The sequence below is a fragment of the Perca flavescens genome, chromosome 7 (assembly GCF_004354835.1).
Source record: "Perca flavescens isolate YP-PL-M2 chromosome 7, PFLA_1.0, whole genome shotgun sequence".
In the NCBI taxonomy this organism is placed as follows: Eukaryota; Metazoa; Chordata; class Actinopteri; order Perciformes; family Percidae; genus Perca; species Perca flavescens.
In genome coordinates, this window is record NC_041337.1 from 37,929,929 (window position 1) to 37,947,428 (window position 17,500).

Genomic DNA, 17,500 nt, shown 5'->3' on the forward strand with positions numbered 1-17,500 from the left:
TACGGACAGGCTCATACTCATGGGAGATTTCAACGCTAGAGTGGGCACGGAGCACATGGTATGGAGTAAAGTCATTGGCCAGCATTGTGTGGGGAAAATGAACCACAACGGGCTCGGACCTCTCCCTCTGTGCAGAGCACCAGCTGGTCATCTTCCAGATGAAGAACAGGTTTAAGACCACCTGGCAGCACCCTCGCTCAAAACATTGGTACCTCCTTGACTATGTGATTATCCGTCAAAAGGACAGACAAGATGTCCTCACCACCCGTGTTATGCGTGGAGCTGAGTGCTGGACTGACCACCTCATGGTCAGATCCAAACTACTCATGAGCATTCAACCCCATGGCCTGAGGACCGCTCCAAACAAAAAACTCAACTGTACAGCGCTGAATAGCCTCACTACCAAAGACAACCTGCGACAGCTCCTTGCTGAAAACCTTAACAAGCTCCCGGAGGAAACAACCTACTGGCCAGCTCTGCGCCAGGCTAGTCATAGCGCAGCCTCAGAGGCGCTCGGCCTATCAAGGAAACGTCACTAGGACTGGTTTGATTGCAACTCAGCTGAGATACAGTTACTCCTAAAAACCAGCCTTAAAACAACCTGCACTGCTGCAAGAACTGAAACCCAGCGCAGTGTTTCCTTTAGGATTTTTTTTAGCAGTGGGGGCAGGTCCGAACACCCCCGTTGGGGGGCAGAAATGTTGCCATGGGGGGCTGTCACGGTCGAAACACCGCAGCGAGCCCTCCGGACTATGGATGACACCTGGTGGGTGCAAAAGGCGCGAGAAATCCAGAACCTGGCAGACTGCAATAACACTCAAGGCTTTTATGATGCCATAAAAGCATCGTACGGTCCCAGGAAGCGGCCCATCGCCCCAGTTCAATCAGCTGACGGGTCCATGCTCTTTAAGGCCCGCCACGAGATTCTTGCCCGTTGGGCAAATCATTTTGAGAGTCTCTTCAACCACACCAACCCTGTCAACCCACATATTCTGGACAATCTCCCAGACCTGCCACCAATTATGCACTTGGACACCCCACCACTTTACCCAGAACTCCTGCAAGCTATTGCTGGGATGAAGAACGACAAAAGCGTTGGACCCGATGGAATCCCTGCAGAGGTTTACAAACACTGAGGATACACCCTCACGCGTCGCCGGCACCTCCTGATCCAAAACATCTGGGAACATGGGACCCTCCCACAGGACTGAAAGGATGCTAACATCGTGGTCATTTACAAACACAAAAGAGACATAGCAGTCAGCGGCAACAGCATGGGATATCTCTCCGTCGCAGGGAAAGTCCTGGCCAAGATCATGCTCAGCGGACTGGTGTGGCTTCCGGAAGACCAGATCCACAACAGACATGGTTTTTGTCTTGAGGCAGCGGCTGGAGAAGAGCCGAGAACATCACAAATACCAATCCTTTGGCCTACAGGTCAACATTAAAAAAACCGAGGTCATGTCCCATCTCACTACTCTCGCCCCCACAACCCCCCATTTTTCACATAAATGGTGTTCCACTTAAAACAGTGGACCACTTTACTTACCTAGGCTCCACTTTGTCCTCATGTTGCTCCCTTGACACAGAAATACACACCCGGATAAATAAAGCCTCATCATCTTTCGGTCGCCTACGCAGCAGGGTTTTTGAAAACCGTAACCTGAAGATCAGCACCAAGGTGGCTGTATACAACGCGGTATGTCTCTCCACTCTGCATTATGGGGCAGAGTCTTGGACCCCATACCGCCAGCACATCACCAACCTAGAGGCCTTCCATATCCGCTGCCTACAGAAGATCCTCAGCTTGTCCTGGGAAGATCGAATCCCCCATACAGACATTCTCAGCAACACTGACTCAATCTGTATGGAAGCAGCGGTGGCTAAAAAACGTCTGCGCTGGATAGCGCACACCATACGCATGCCTGAACACCGCCTGCCCCGTCATTTCCTCTACAGTCAACTAATGGGCGCTAAACGCTCCGCCGGAGGGCAAAAGGACTACATCAGAGACCTCCTAAAGCGAGCGAACATCCCTCTCACGCAGCTTGACTCTGTGGCACTCGACAGATCAGCCTGGCAGGTCACCAAGACTGACCGAGAGGCACATCAACAGTTCAAGAGTTTCCCCTACTCCATCTGGTTTCCCCTGCGTGTGTGTCTCTGTGTGTGTGTGTGTGTGTGTGTGTCTGTCCTACGTGTCCAGTAGGGTGTGTGTGTGTGTGTGTGTGTGTCCTACGTGTCCAGTAGGGTGTGTGTGTGTGTGTGTCCTATGTGTCCAGTAGGGTGTGTGTGTGTGTGTGTGTGTGTGTGTGTGTGTGTGTGTGTGTGTGTGTATCCTACGTGTCCAGTAGGGGTGTGTGTGTGTGTGTGTGTGTGTGTGTGTGTGTGTGTGTATCCTACGTGTCCAGTAGGGCGCTGTGTGCCAGTGCTGGTTGTCGTGAGTGAAGCAGGTGAGTCCGGGCATCGAGCAGGTGTCGTTGTTTCTGATCCTCTTGATCATCTTCCTCATTTTCTTTCTCCTTTTCTGCTCCTTCATAAGCCAAGCCTTCTTGTCCCGAGGCCCGCCCTTTCTGCACACACACACACACACACACACACACACACACACACACACACACAGACACACACACACACACACAGACACACACACACAGATACACGGACACACACAGACACAGAGACACACAGAGACACACACAGACACACACACACACACACACACACACACACACACACACACACACACACACAGAAGTTATCAGTAAATGGATGCCAGCTGTCCCATGTTGTTGAATCATAATGGTGAGTTACATGTTGAGTCTCACCTGAAGGGATGTCCTCCTCCTCCTCTGAGCCTCAGCTTGTTCTTCAGTTTGGACTTAAACCTGAAAAACACAACAGGTAAGGCAGATTTATACGTATAGCACATTTCAGTTGAAAACAATAAAAACAGATAAAATACAAGATTTTAGTAGCTAGTGTGGGAATGTGTATAAGCCGTTGCTCTATACACGCTTCCACCAGTCTTACTTTTTAATTCTCTCTATATTATTTATATATATTAATTATCAAAGTGTCAGGGCCCTATTTCAACGGTCTAAACTCACGGTGTGAAGCGCCTGGTATGTTTAGGGCGTGTCCAAATCCACTTTTGCTAGTTTGATGGCGAAGAAAAGGGTCCATGCGCAGGGCGCCTGGTCCTAAAGGGTTGTTCTTAGTGTCTTCATTAATCAGAGGTGTGTTTTGGGCGTAACATGCAATCAACCAATCAGAGATCATCTCCCATTCCCTTTAAAAGCCAGGCGTGTTTGGACCTCCGAGCATTGCTATTATGATGGAGAATTTGCACCGTAATATATTTATTTGTAATCTTCTGCATGTGCGTGTGCTGCTGTGTGCCCCTGTGTGTGTAAGCATAGTGTGCGTGCGCTGTGCACGAGTCTATGAGCATTTTACTAATGCTCTGTTAAATAACAATGAAATGCTGCGTTATTGACTTTAGACTAGCACTTAATATAAGACACAATCACCTAACAAGTGATCGTTGCACCTGTGCCCATCTGTGGCCCATGGGCGTGCTGGTCTTACAGGGAGGTGTGTTCAGGTGCATTCTGGGCATGCTGGTCTTACAGGGAGGTGTGTTCAGGTGCATTCTGGGCGTCCTGGTCTTACAGGGAGGTGTGTTCAGGTGCATTCTGATCTTACAGGGTGGTGTGTTCAGGTGCATTCTGGGTGTGCTGGTCTTACAGGGAGGTGTGTTCAAGTGCATTCTGGGCGTGCTGGTCTTACAGGGAGGTGTGTTCAGGTGCATTCTGGGCGTGCTGGTCTTACAGGGAGGTGTGTTCAGTTGCATTCTGATCTTACAGGGTGGTGTGTTCAGGTGCATTCTGGTCTTACAGGGTGGTGTGTTCAGGTGCATTCTGGGTGTGCTGGTCTTACAGGGAGGTGTGTTCAGGTGCATTCTGGGTGTGCTGGTCTTACAGGGAGGTGTGTTCAGGTGCATTCTGGGCGTGCTGGTCTTACAGGGAGGTGTGTTCAGGTGCATTCTGGAGGTATTGCTATCTTGAGGCAGCGGGAAGTGATCGCACCATTGACCAACAAAAACCTGGTCTAAAGTCAATAACGCAGCATTTCATTGTTATTTTAACAGAGCATTAGTAAAATGCTCCTAGGCTCGTGCACAGCGCGCGCACACTATGCTTGTTACACACACAGGGACACACAGCAGCACACACACATGCAGAAGATTACAAATAAATATATTGCGGTGCAAATCCTCCATCATAAGACACTCTGATTGGTTGATTGCATGTTAAACCAAAAACACACCTATGAATTAATGAAGACACTAATTACTACCCTTTAGAACCATGCGCCTGGCGCACCTAAGGGGGGTAAGCTTCGCTTCAGAACTCGAACCTCCTATGGCGCCATTTTGATGCAACAAAGCCATCACCTCCCGTTAGCATCCCATTGACTCCCATTCATTTTGACGTCACTTTGACAGAGAATAACTTTACATCTGAAGCGTTTAAAGACTCTATTTGTCCGTTGTTTATTTCTAAAGAAACACGACAATGTAGAAAAGGCTCCATTACCTTGTAGCTCACGTTATGGCTCCGTAACAGACGCTTTTATAAAAATAGGCTAACGATTGGGTCATAACCACGAGACTTACTGTCACACAGTAGAGGAATTACCGTATAGTACAGGAGAAGCTCACAGGCAGTTTGGACTTCCATTAGCTGTTTAGGTTTAATTACTAATGTTAACTAGCATGTTAGTGATCAGTAATTAGCCTGTGTCTATGTTATCTCCTTACATATACCTACGCTCTCCGTCTCTGTAAGATTGGGAATGATTGAGATTTCTCTCGGCACAGCTACCAGAAGACTTCACACTTTCAGACAGGTTGCTCACGTCACATTTACGTTGTCTCTCTCAGTTGGAGGCTGCGCAGTAACCCTAGTGATCACCGGAAAAGTAACTTCTAATATCCTTCACTGGTCTCCGTCCAGAGAAACGGAATCTATTGGTCCATTCTTATATATACTGTCTATGGGCGCAGAGACCGCCATCTTCCGTGGATTTGGACACGCCCTAAACGCACCTCCGCCAGGCGCTTCACGCTGTGCGCTTAGATCATTCAAGTAGGGCCCTTAAAGTGCTTTGCGCAAAATGTGCTGGTATTTAATCCTTTTCTTTTTTGAGGTTTTGAGTGTACTTACAGATATTTATTACAGTCACACTGCAGAGGACGGGCCTTCTTCAGGTGACCTCTGACCTCTTTTAGGTTCTTAATCTTCGTCTGCAGCGTCTCAATCTGACACACGGAGAGTTAGTTACAGTTACGGAGGAATGTGATACTGTAGTTTCAACCATTTATCAAATCATTTCAACTGTTACCTCGTGGTCGATGTGCAGCTTGTGGTCTTTCCAGGCCTGCAGAGACTGATACACTCCGGTATCACACTTCACTGTGGCGTTAGGCAGAATGAAACACCTGCAGAACAACAACATAATGGCATTAATATTTAACAGTCCTGCTCACAGTGAATGGGAGAATAATAACAGCATAAAAACACCTACACAGAAGCTGACATTTACACTACAAACAAAGCCAAATCTTACCAAGTATGTTCATCTAGTTGCTAGTCAAAATATCTAACTTTAAATGTAGCGCTAAGCGGTGGTAGTTCTAATTAGTTATATTGATTTATAAATTTTTTTGGGGGGCATTTCTCCCTTAATTAGAGAGGGAAGCTGAGATATGAAATGGGAGCTAACCGGTCACGTTAAAAGACTAATTTAATACATATGTAGTAGTAGTATGGTGCCCCGTGTGAGGCTCAAACTCATGACAATACCATATTTATTGATTGGTATATTGTTTGCTATTAAATCACATTATACTTTAAATGTGATTATGATTTAATGTATTCAATCTGAGCGCCTTCTGCTCTTAAACGAGGCGGTTTCAGCCATTCACGAGTACAAATAATTATGTTGATTCATAAATTGGTTAGAAGAAAATGAATATCCCAACATAATACATATGTAGTAAGCCATTGATTCACGCTACATAAAGAACCCTTTCATACATTAGTCTATCCTGTTGCTAAACCAAATTAACTAGTATTTGTACTATATGTGTAATTGTTGTCTAACTGTTTTTTTCATTTTATTTTCTTTTTTTTTGAGCTGAGCTGCTCGAGAACGCAAAATAGTAGCTATAAGTTGTAATAGTATCTAAAAGTACTGAATAAACAGTTGTAATAGTATCTAAAAGTACTGAATAAACAGTTGAAATAGTAGCTAAAAGGATTCCAGTTAAAACTGACTATAAAGTTGTATTGTAATAGCAATAGCAATAAATCACCTAACAAGTGATTGTGTCTTATATTCAGAGAGATACAGGAACTTGTATTTTTAGACAATGCATCTTAAAGGTGCAGTAGGTAAGCCTTATAAAACTAGCTTTCTGTCATATCTGCTGAAACTGACCCTATGTTCCAGTAGAACTACATGAAGCAGGTCATTTAAAATAAATCCGGCTCCTCTGGCTCCACCTACAGCCTGGAGTGAGATTTACAAAAACCCACAGCTCCCTGTTCAGATGCACCAATCAGGGCCAGGGGAGGTGTCTAACTGTTCAGATGCACCAATCATGGCCAGGGGGGCGTGTCTAACTGTTCAGATGCACCAACCAGGGCCAGGGTGTGTGTCTATCTGCGTGTCAATCACTGCTCATGCACACACATTCATTCTCCCTTGTGGGGAGAGGGGCTTAGGAGACCGTTTTGGGCTTCAGCAGAAAGGGAGGGACTGAGAAATTGTTGATGTTCAAATTCTTTGGCTAAATCCTGGATCTTCTCAGTCCTACCTACAGCACCTTTAAATATCCTGTTAAGTGAAGGAGTCTTAAAACCATCTTGTTTTGAGTCGTATCTCAGATGAAACAAGCTTTTATTTTGACATCTCGTGAGGTTTTAAAGCCGCTGTGTTATTTGTAAAAGATGAATCTAGATGAATCTAGTTTGAAGATCATATCTTATTTCAAAAAATTGTACCAAGAATGTTCACTTGTTCCATTGGCAGATTGTTTTACTTATTACAAGCAATGAACACCTTGAATTCATATATTTTTTTTCTCACTTATTTAAAGTGGCCTTTACTCCAGTGCAACATAATGACATTAATATTCAACAGTCCTCCTGACGGTGAGCAGGAGAATTATTACAGCCTAAAAACACCTCCACAGAAGCTGACATTTATTGTCCAACGATGCTGCAGAATTCACACATTTTCCTGAATGTGTTAAAGATTATTTTTCTTAATAACTCACAATCTGAGCAATCTGAGCTGTGAAGACTCATTCTATCTGTGCTCAGAATTCTCATTATTCGTCATTTATCAGCTGTTATAAAACACTTAGTTCCCACCAGAGATTTCAATTAGCTTACAGCAGGTTTGCAGCCAAGCAGAGTTGAGTTTAAAGTGCTCATATGCTCATTTTCAGGTTCATAATTGTATTTAGCGGTTGTACCAGAATAGGTTTACATGGTTTCATTTTCTAAAAACACCATATTTTTGTTGCTGCAGCTCCTCTTTTCACCCTGTGTGTTGAGTTCTCTGTTTTAGCTACAGAGTGAGACATCTCACTTCTGTTCCATCTTTGTTGGGAGTTGCACATGCCCAGTAGCTAGGTAAGGACTACTAGCCAGTCAGAAGCAGAGTATGAGGGCGTGCCCTGACAGATACTTTTTTGATAGCTGACCAATGACAAGCGTCTTGGTTTTTTTGCAACCGGATGTGACGGTTTTTGACGAGAGGTCGTAGCTTTCTAGGATACTGCAGCAGTAGCTGTTGTTATAGCAACAAAAGACACTATTGGCTGAATTTTGAAACCAAAACGATGCCAGCTTAACCTTTTATTTTTACTAAAAAAGCAGGGCAGGGACTCACTTGTGTGTGACTTTGTGGGAGTCTGGCAGCGCCATCGCGTTGGGAACTCCTCCCATCCCGCTGAACTCGTCCTCAGACTCGTCTCTGATTGGCTGAGCCCAGTTGGCCCCGCCCGCCATCATGCTGATGCTGTGGTTACCGGGGTAACTGTTGGTCATGGATACGGAGCGGCTGAATCGGTTCCTGGAGTAACTCTTCAGTGTTTTGAACTCTGACACGCAGAAACAGAAAACAGAAATATTTGAATATCACGAACAAACTTTAAGTCAAAAATAAAATATGGAGAAGGGGTGGAATTTAATGAATGTTTACTTCTTGGCACTTCTTTTCGGACATGTCTGGACAATCTTCTCTCTGTCTTTTTTTCATTTCCATCCATCCATCCATCTATCCACCTATTCACCTATCCATCCACCTATCCATCATTCATCCATCCATCTATCTATCTATCTATCTATCTATCTATCTATCTATCTATCTATCTATCTATCTATCTATCTACCTACCTACCTACCTACCTACCTACCTATTTATCCATCTATCTATCATCCATCCATCCATCTACCTACCTATTTATCTATCTATCTATCTATCTATCTATCTATCTATCTATCTATCTATCTATCATGCATCCATCCATTTACCTATCATCCATCCATCCATCTATCCATCCATCCACCTACTTACCTACCTACCTACCTACCTACCTATCTATCTATCTATCTATCTATCTATCTATCTATCTATCTATCTATCTATCTATCTATCTATCTATCCACATTTGAAAAACTTTCAATTGATCAATCAAAACTTTATCAACATCACACGGTTTTTACTGAATCTTAAGAAGCATTTCCTGGAAAGTAAAATCAAAAGAAGGCGGTGGTTGTTTCTATCTCTTCTCTCAGGGAAGAGCTGCAGTTCAGAGTTCAGACACTGGAGGTCAGCATCCCTTCAGAAAATCACTGCTGCAGCTTTCAAACATGACTTTCTTTTGGTTACAACTCAAGTCTTATTAAACCCCCCAAAAGAGTGTCAAAGCTAAACCCCCTGAACCCGATTGATAAATAGAGCAGTGGTGTAGTCTAATGTATTGTAGTGGGTATACTGTACTGTATATGTATGGGCGTTTACGGTTTTAACTGCCAGCAAGTTACTTGGGATAACACTACCGAGCATTGAACACATTTACAAAGACAGACTGGTGAGAAAGACCAATAACATTGTATGTGACTACACCCCCCTCCGGCATCACATTTTAAACTACTGCCATCTATGCGTCGTTTCTGCCCACCCCTTCTGACCAGGAACAGATCCAAATTCTCTTTCGTACCACAAGCCATGAAAGCTTTAACTCATTTAAAATAAGCTAGTCATCCAGCTGGCCTGGTCATACCCAAGGGTGTATAGTGTATTGTAGTGTGTGATGTATATTCTTTATGTTTGTTTGTTTGACTGTTTGTTTTTATCATATGTCTGATGTCTTGTCATAAAGTGCCTTGCGATTGTGCCGCAACCCCAACTGCCCCACGGGGAAAATAAAGTTATCTACTACTACTACTATACTGTATATATGGGCCAGAATGGGCCTTTTGGGAGGGGCATTTCATAGTGGGGGGTCTGGGTGTCCTCCCCCAGGTAATTTTTGTGCATCTACAACTTCATTTTCTGTATTCGGATACGGTGAAAATCCCTTTATTTAGCCTATGTGAAGAAGTTAAACACAGATGACAATTCAAAATATATCAAAATTACAATACAAAGTATGTTGTTGGTGTCATTGGGCATTTTTAAGATGGTATATGGCAATCCTAGAGCTTTCTTAGTGGCTATACTGCCTACACCTGCATATCACATACACTACACCACTGGAAACAGAGATATCCAAAATCCCCTCTGTAAAAACATTTGACTCTTGTGTAAACAGTGATGAATTTCTAGGAAGTAATTGTGATGAAACAAGAACCTTGGATTCTGTCCTGAGGAAGCCATTGTATATGGCGAAACGTAGAGAGCTCAGCTTTTAAACTTCTTTTTAAAAACCTTTGATGGTAACCCTTTTACTTGGATTTTAAACTGTTTTTTAAAGCAGTGATTGCTTTTCAAAATCACAGGAGGATTTTTAACCTTCAACAGCCCATTTCAAACAAGGATTTTAACAACAAGCCAGCCAGCCAGTACACCTAAGGGGTGAGTTACATCTCAACAACAGTGTGTGTGCACACCGAAGACCTAATAACTCACCACCTATACAGGATGGATTTTTATCAACTTTTAGTGCAGTTTTTTATCCTGTTTTGAATCTGTTGAAAACTGTCTGGACACCAAAGGAGGGCCCCATGCTCTCAGGCAAAGGCCCAAGCAACAAACGAGGCCTCCTTAACTGTGAGTTTTAAGTCTTCTTACCCTGACTGTAACCTTTTACGCCCCCTGCTGGATACAAACGCCAACACTTACTCTTTTTGGGGAAGAACGGTTTCTTGTTGAACGGCCTCATCGGGGAGAGTCGTGGCTTCACAGGTTGGAGGTCGCCGAAGTCGCAGTCGCACGGGTTGGAGCCGCGATGGTACAGCTGAGACTTGATGCTGATTGGACGCTGGCGGCCGGCCACACCCCTCTGGAAGGTCTTAGCCCCGCCCCCTTCACTCTTGCACTTGAAGAGTCGAAGTTTTCCTGTGGCGTCCTCCACACACTGCCACTTCTACACATACACATACACACACGCACACACGCGCTGTGAGATACTGGTTCAGACTTAGACAGGCTGACTGACTCAGTCCGAGAAGGTGAGGGTGATTTATCCTAACATTTCCCCACCAAGTTGTGTTAATGTTTTGGCCACCGCGACCCCCACAAGCAACAGCTGCCATTAAAGCCAAAGCTTAATATCCCCCAGCCACGGCACGGCACGGCATGGCCCAGAAGCGTGCGTGAAGCAGCTCTCTGCTCTGCAAAACACATACGCCAGGACTATTTTTTGCGCAAATTTTCATTCTAATCCGGTCCGATTCCTACCGGTTGCGATGGAACCGGTTCCATAGGGGAACCAGGTGTCAGTACCCAACCCTAGCAAGAGTATCCAGTCAATTTTCCAAAAGACACGCCCCAATATCATATATGTCTTCTCTGCAACACCATGTACAACAAAAGAGTCATGAAGGAGGAAAAACATAATACGACATCACAGATCTTTTTTGTAACGACGATGTCAGAAAAGAGAAGCATGGAGTTAAGCTGGAGCTTAATAAACAGCTGATTGTTCTGAAAAGTTCTTGTAGAGACTCTCACTACCCGATGTGAGTCGAGTGCAGATGTGAGTTATCTCCCAGGCCCAGGGATGTAAATTAGCTGTATAGTTAACTCTGGTACAGGGCCTGAACTGTGCATGGTCCCTGACAAATAAACTAATAAAATACAAAAAAAATAAAATTGCGCATGCTCACATTTAAGCGGTTTGCAGCATAACGCCAAGAGATCCGGATGTGGCTGCATTGTGAAATCCATAAAATAATAAACTTTTCTCATTACAAACAATAACAGAAGATGGAAATCATTTCAAAAACGTTGTAGCTACAATATCTATGATTGTTTGATTGCTAACGTTAGCACAAAACGCCATTCCAGTGACAGCCTTTGTTGTGTGGATGATTGCTAACTTGTAGCCAGCAGTGAATCAACTCCGTTATGTAGGTCCATGTTTATTGTTGACGTTAGATAAGTCTCTCGTCAGCAGCTTCTTGTAGACTAATTCAGACATTACAGAGCTCTCTCGTTAGCAGGTTTTTGTCGGCTACTTCAGCCTCTAATCTAGAACTGGCATCAGGGATCATGATGTGAAAATGTGATGCCTTACGTTAAATAATAAATGACTGCTATGTAATGTACCTATCTCATTATTCTGTGGCTAACAGCAAAACAGATCTGCGTGCAAACAAACAAAATCTGAGTGAGTGTCAGTGCTGTTAGACACTGCAACGTAGAGCAGCGCCGGGAGTCATAGGTAGGCCTCTCATCTTATACCTCCGGCCTTGCGGATTAGCTTGTAGCGCCTAAATCAAATGCATGAATTAAAGCCAAAACCATGTTAAGTTTCCTAGACACATAGCCACTGTCCAACACAGTCTCACTCCCTACTCGTCAAATGTATGACGCATGGTCAAGGACCCTGGCGTCAAGTTTCAACGAAATAGGGGTACCCTTGACGTTATTTTTCGACGAGGGGGTCCGTCAGATAGACATTCATGTTATTCCCTCACCGTCGGATATCGACGAAAGAAAAAAACACGCCCCCCGCCCCTTAACTCGAAATCTGTGACAGTTATTGGTATTTTTAGCCCAATAACCGCTGTTTTAATCAACATTATTCAAGAGATAGTATCATGGTTTATATGTATTTCTTTTTATGTTATTATTTCGGTATATTTCGGCCAGGGAAGCTGGATTGCTTTTTTTGTTGATTTATATTTTTTAAACTATAATGCTACATCTATCAACATTTATTTAGATGTTATCATGGTATTCATTTCTTTACTTTAATAATATTATTTCGGTCTTATTACCGGTGAAATATTACAGTATATGCTGTAATACAGAACATTACGATATGATCCGAGCAGGAAGCATTCAAAGCCGATAGGCCTATCCCACAATGCAATGCGGCCATTCATTTCAAAGAATCGGGCAGCGATCAGCTGGTCTTTAACGCCAGGATCGCTTCAATATACATATATACAGTCAGTGGTCAGTATCACTTCAATATACATATATACAGTCAGTGATCAGTATCACTTCAATATACATATATACAGTCAGTGGTCAGTATCACTTCAATATACATATATACAGTCAGTGGTCAGTATCATTTCAATATACATATATACAGTCAGTGGTCAGTATCACTTCAATATACATATATACAGTCAGTGGTCAGTATCACTTCAATATACATATATACAGTCAGTGGTCAGTATCATTTCAATATACATATATACAGTCAGTGGTCAGTATCACTTCAATATACATATATACAGTCAGTGGTCAGTATCACTTCAATATACATATATACAGTCAGTGGTCAGTATCACTACAATATACATATATACAGTCAGTGGTCAGTATCACTTCAATATACATATATACAGTCAGTGGTCAGGATCACTTCAATATACATATATACAGTCAGTGGTCAGTATCACCTCAATATACATATATACAGTCAGTGGTCAGTATCACTTCAATATACATATATACAGTCAGTGGTCAGTATCACTTCAATATACATATATACAGTCAGTGGTCAGTATCACTACAATATACATATATACAGTCAGTGGTCAGTATCACTACAATATACATATATACAGTCAGTGGTCAGTATCACTTCAATATACATATATACAGTCAGTGGTCAGTATCACTACAATATACATATATACAGTCAGTGGTCAGTATCACTTCAATATACATATATACAGTCAGTGGTCAGTATTACTTCAATATACATATATACAGTCAGTGGTCAGTATCACTTCAATATACATATATACAGTCAGTGGTCAGTATCACTTCAATATACATATATACAGTCAGTGGTCAGTATCACTTCAATATACATATATACAGTCAGTGGTCAGTATCACTTCAATATACATATATACAGTCAGTGGTCAGTATCACTTCAATATACATATATACAGTCAGTGGTCAGTATCACTACAATATACATATATACAGTCAGTGGTCAGTATCACTTCAATATACATATATACAGTCAGTGATCAGTATCACTTCAATATACATATATACAGTCAGTGATCAGTATCACTTCAATATACATATATACAGTCAGTGGTTAGTATCACTTCAATATACATATATACAGTCAGTGGTTGTGTCACCAGCAACAACACGTTGCTCAGTTTTGTTCCAGTAAGTTATGAACCATAATAACGTTTAAACGAATCCGCGGAAAACTCCGGAAGTGATGTAGTACGTCCCGCTCGGCGGATACGAAGATAAAAATATATAGGCCTAACATTCGTAATATTAATGTTTTTTTCTAATGTTGGATTTGAGGAGTTAAACAATAAATATAGTTATAATATTAAAATACAAATTCCACATCTCGTCTGTGAATGAATTTTCCACGTTGTACGTGAGAATTTACACAATAAAATACTAATAATGAAAAAAATGTGTTTTATATTTAGCACTTTGATTTGCCTTATATATACTATATAAAAAACCTACAGTTGAGTGTTTAGAAATACAGCCTAATGGCTTGTTTGACTAATTTGCATTTGTTTTGAATTGTACTGTTGTGAAAAACAATAAACTATATACAAAGAGAAGCATTTTTTATTTTATTTTCCATACATAGTTATTTAAAAACACAATTTTCTAATTTTGCAGTTGATGAATATTAATAGCAAAGACTAAAGGGGAAAAACATGAGTATATTTATGTGTGGGACTTAGTTTGATTTAAAATCACACTGCATTATTAGTTGTTTTAAATAAATTACTTTTTTGAAATATCAATTTATGGTAGGCCTAAGATATTAATTATTATATTCAGAAGATGGTCCTCATATCAATCACCGTGGTTACAGCTTGTAGCCATCCTAACCTTTGTAGCCTTTACTGAGACTACCTTTTCAAAATTAAGAAGGGACTAGTTTTAAGAAGCATTTTCAGGAAATTAAAAGGATAAGCAGATTGTTACCAAGGTTTTTGTTCACAGAGTAAGATGTATATAGCTTTGTTTGGGTATGTATACATATACAACATGTGTTTTGGCATTTTTGGCACACTTCTACCTCAGCCCTACTGCACAAAGACAAAACTCACACATCTCATTCAACCATTTCACAAGCTGAGAAAAGGGTCATGACATGGGTCAGAGCAGTGGTTCCCAACTTTTTTCCTTGGTGCCCCCCCCCCCTACTCATGTCTAAGAAAAGCTGACACCCCCCCCTTTGAAACTGAAGATGAGGTAACTCTCGAGATAGAGCTGGGTCAGAGGATATCAGAGGTCATAAATGATGAACCAATCCATGGGCTCTGCTCCTATAGGCCCAATGGTGTTCATATGGACAACATGCACCTTTGGCTGGAAGGCCCGTGTTGAAAGTGTGTGTTATCATTTAGAGCACACACCCACGGTGAATCAGATTGGAGATTCCTCCACTTGTTGTCCACTTTATTGTCCCCTCTGGGGACAATAAAGTAGGCCTATCTCCTGCTAAGTGGTCTCCATGATGTGTAAAAATTAAAACGTTGTTGTAGGACTATAGCAAACACACCGTTGGAAAGGTCTCAACCTGGAGAGTAACATATATGTCAGTCTGAAGAGGATACATTACTCCTGCTTTGAAATATTGACCTCTGAACCTTGAACCCAGTACATGTATGAAGGCCTGTCATTTAGCAACAGAAGGTTCTACACACATAAAACCAGCTGTTATAGAAAGCTCTGGACCTCAGCTATCATGTAGATATGGTCTCCAAAGTTTACCCACTGTAAGCACTGTCAAATATGGTAATAAGCTATTTTCACCTATTTAACGATTTGATTTTTAAAATCTGATGACACCAGTGTGTTCCCCATCCAAAAAAACCCCAGGGTGTATCCAAAATTATACACTGCCAACTTCTACTTATGAGAAATATACCAATATACTTTAAAACTACAACTCCCATAAGAAACGCCACAGAAGCTGAGCACTTGTAGTTTTTCCGGGGTGGGTGGGGGGACTCGTTGGGCTCCTCTTTCTGCTGTCTGCCGTGAAATGGCTTGATTCCATTTCAGATTGATGCTGCCCGCCGGCCGGCCGAGCACACAATACATATGACAAACACATGAAACTGTATTTTATTATTATAACTATCTTTATTGTTTAACTCCTCAAATACAACGTTAGAAAAAAACATCAATATTACGAATATTATATATTTTTATCTTCGTATCCGCTGGGCGGGACGTACTACGTCACTTCCGGAGTTTTCCGCGGATTCGTTTAAATGTTATTATGGTTCATAACTTACTGGAACAAAACTGAGCAACGTGTTGTTGCTGGTGACACAATCACTGACTGTATATATGTATATTGAAGTGATACTGACCACTGACTGTATATATGTATATTGAAGTGATACTGACCACTGACTGTATATATGTATATTGAAGTGATACTGACCACTGACTGTATATATGTATATTGAAGTGATACTGACCACTGACTGTATATATGTATATTGAAGTGATACTGACCACTGACTGTATATATGTATATTGAAGTGATACTGATCACTGACTGTATATATGTATATTGAAGTGATACTGACCACTGACTGTATATATGTATATTGAAGTGATACTGACCACTGACTGTATATATGTATATTGAAGAGATACTGACCACTGACTGTATATATGTATATTGAAGTGATACTGACCACTGACTGTATATATGTATATTGAAGTGATACTGATCACTGACTGTATATATGTATATTGAAGTGATACTGACCACTGACTGTATATATGTATATTGAAGTGATACTGATCACTGACTGTATATATGTATATTGAAATGATACTGACCACTGACTGTATATATGTATATTGAAGCGATCCTGGCGTTAAAGACCAGCTGATCGCTGCCCGATTCTTTGAAATGAATGGCCGCATTGCATTGGGGGATAGGCCTATCGGCTTTGAATGCTTCCTGCTCGGATCATATCGTAATGTTCTGTATTAGCCTATACTGTAATATTTCACCGGTAATAAGACCGAAATAATATTATTAAAGTAAAGAAATGAATACAATGATAACATCTAAATAAATGTTGATAGATGTAGCACTATAGTTTAAAAAATATAAATCAACATAAAAGCAATCCAGCTTACCTGGCCGAAATAGACCGAAATAATAACATAAAAAGAAATACATATAAACCATGATAATATCTCGTGAAATGTTGATTAAAACAGCGGTTATTGGGCTAAAAATACCAATAATAACTGTCACAGATTTCGAGTTAAGGGGCGGGGGGGCGTGTTTTTTTCTTTTGTCGATATCCGACGGTGAGGGAATAACATGAATGTCTATCTGACGGACCCCCTCGTCGAAAAATAACGTCAAGGGTACCCCTATTTGGTTGAAACTTGACGCAAGGGTCCTTGACCACGCGTCATACATTTGACGAGTAGGGAGTGAGACTATGTTGCACTGTCGGGTATTCCCCACGGTTGACGGAGGCAACTCAACAAAATGCTCAACTTGGCTCCCAACGCCACACACAACGACGCCACTGTGGACACGTCTCGTTAAGCGTTTGTTTTGTTGTTTTGCAGAAGCTGAATACATTTCTACTTAGTCATTAGAGACACAAAAACACAGTAGTCGACAGGCTGTTTATCAGAGCAGCCGGCAGACACTGTTGCTAAGAGACTAATCGACTGGCTAAAGGGATTTTTCGACAAGTGTAATTTACTTCAAACAAGCGTGAACACGCACACAAACACTGGG

General features: G+C 41.8%; 1 protein-coding gene across 1 annotated transcript in view; it reads right to left on the reverse strand.

Annotated features, from left to right (window-relative positions):
• LOC114558471 (extracellular sulfatase Sulf-2-like) overlaps positions 1-17,500 on the reverse strand; it is a 79,640-nt gene that overhangs the window by 6,026 nt on the left and 56,114 nt on the right. The window contains 6 exon segments of the mRNA XM_028582504.1: positions 2,404-2,573; positions 2,829-2,888; positions 5,232-5,326; positions 5,410-5,506; positions 7,969-8,179; positions 10,426-10,669. Coding sequence (XP_028438305.1) covers positions 2,404-2,573; positions 2,829-2,888; positions 5,232-5,326; positions 5,410-5,506; positions 7,969-8,179; positions 10,426-10,669 — 877 coding nt within the window.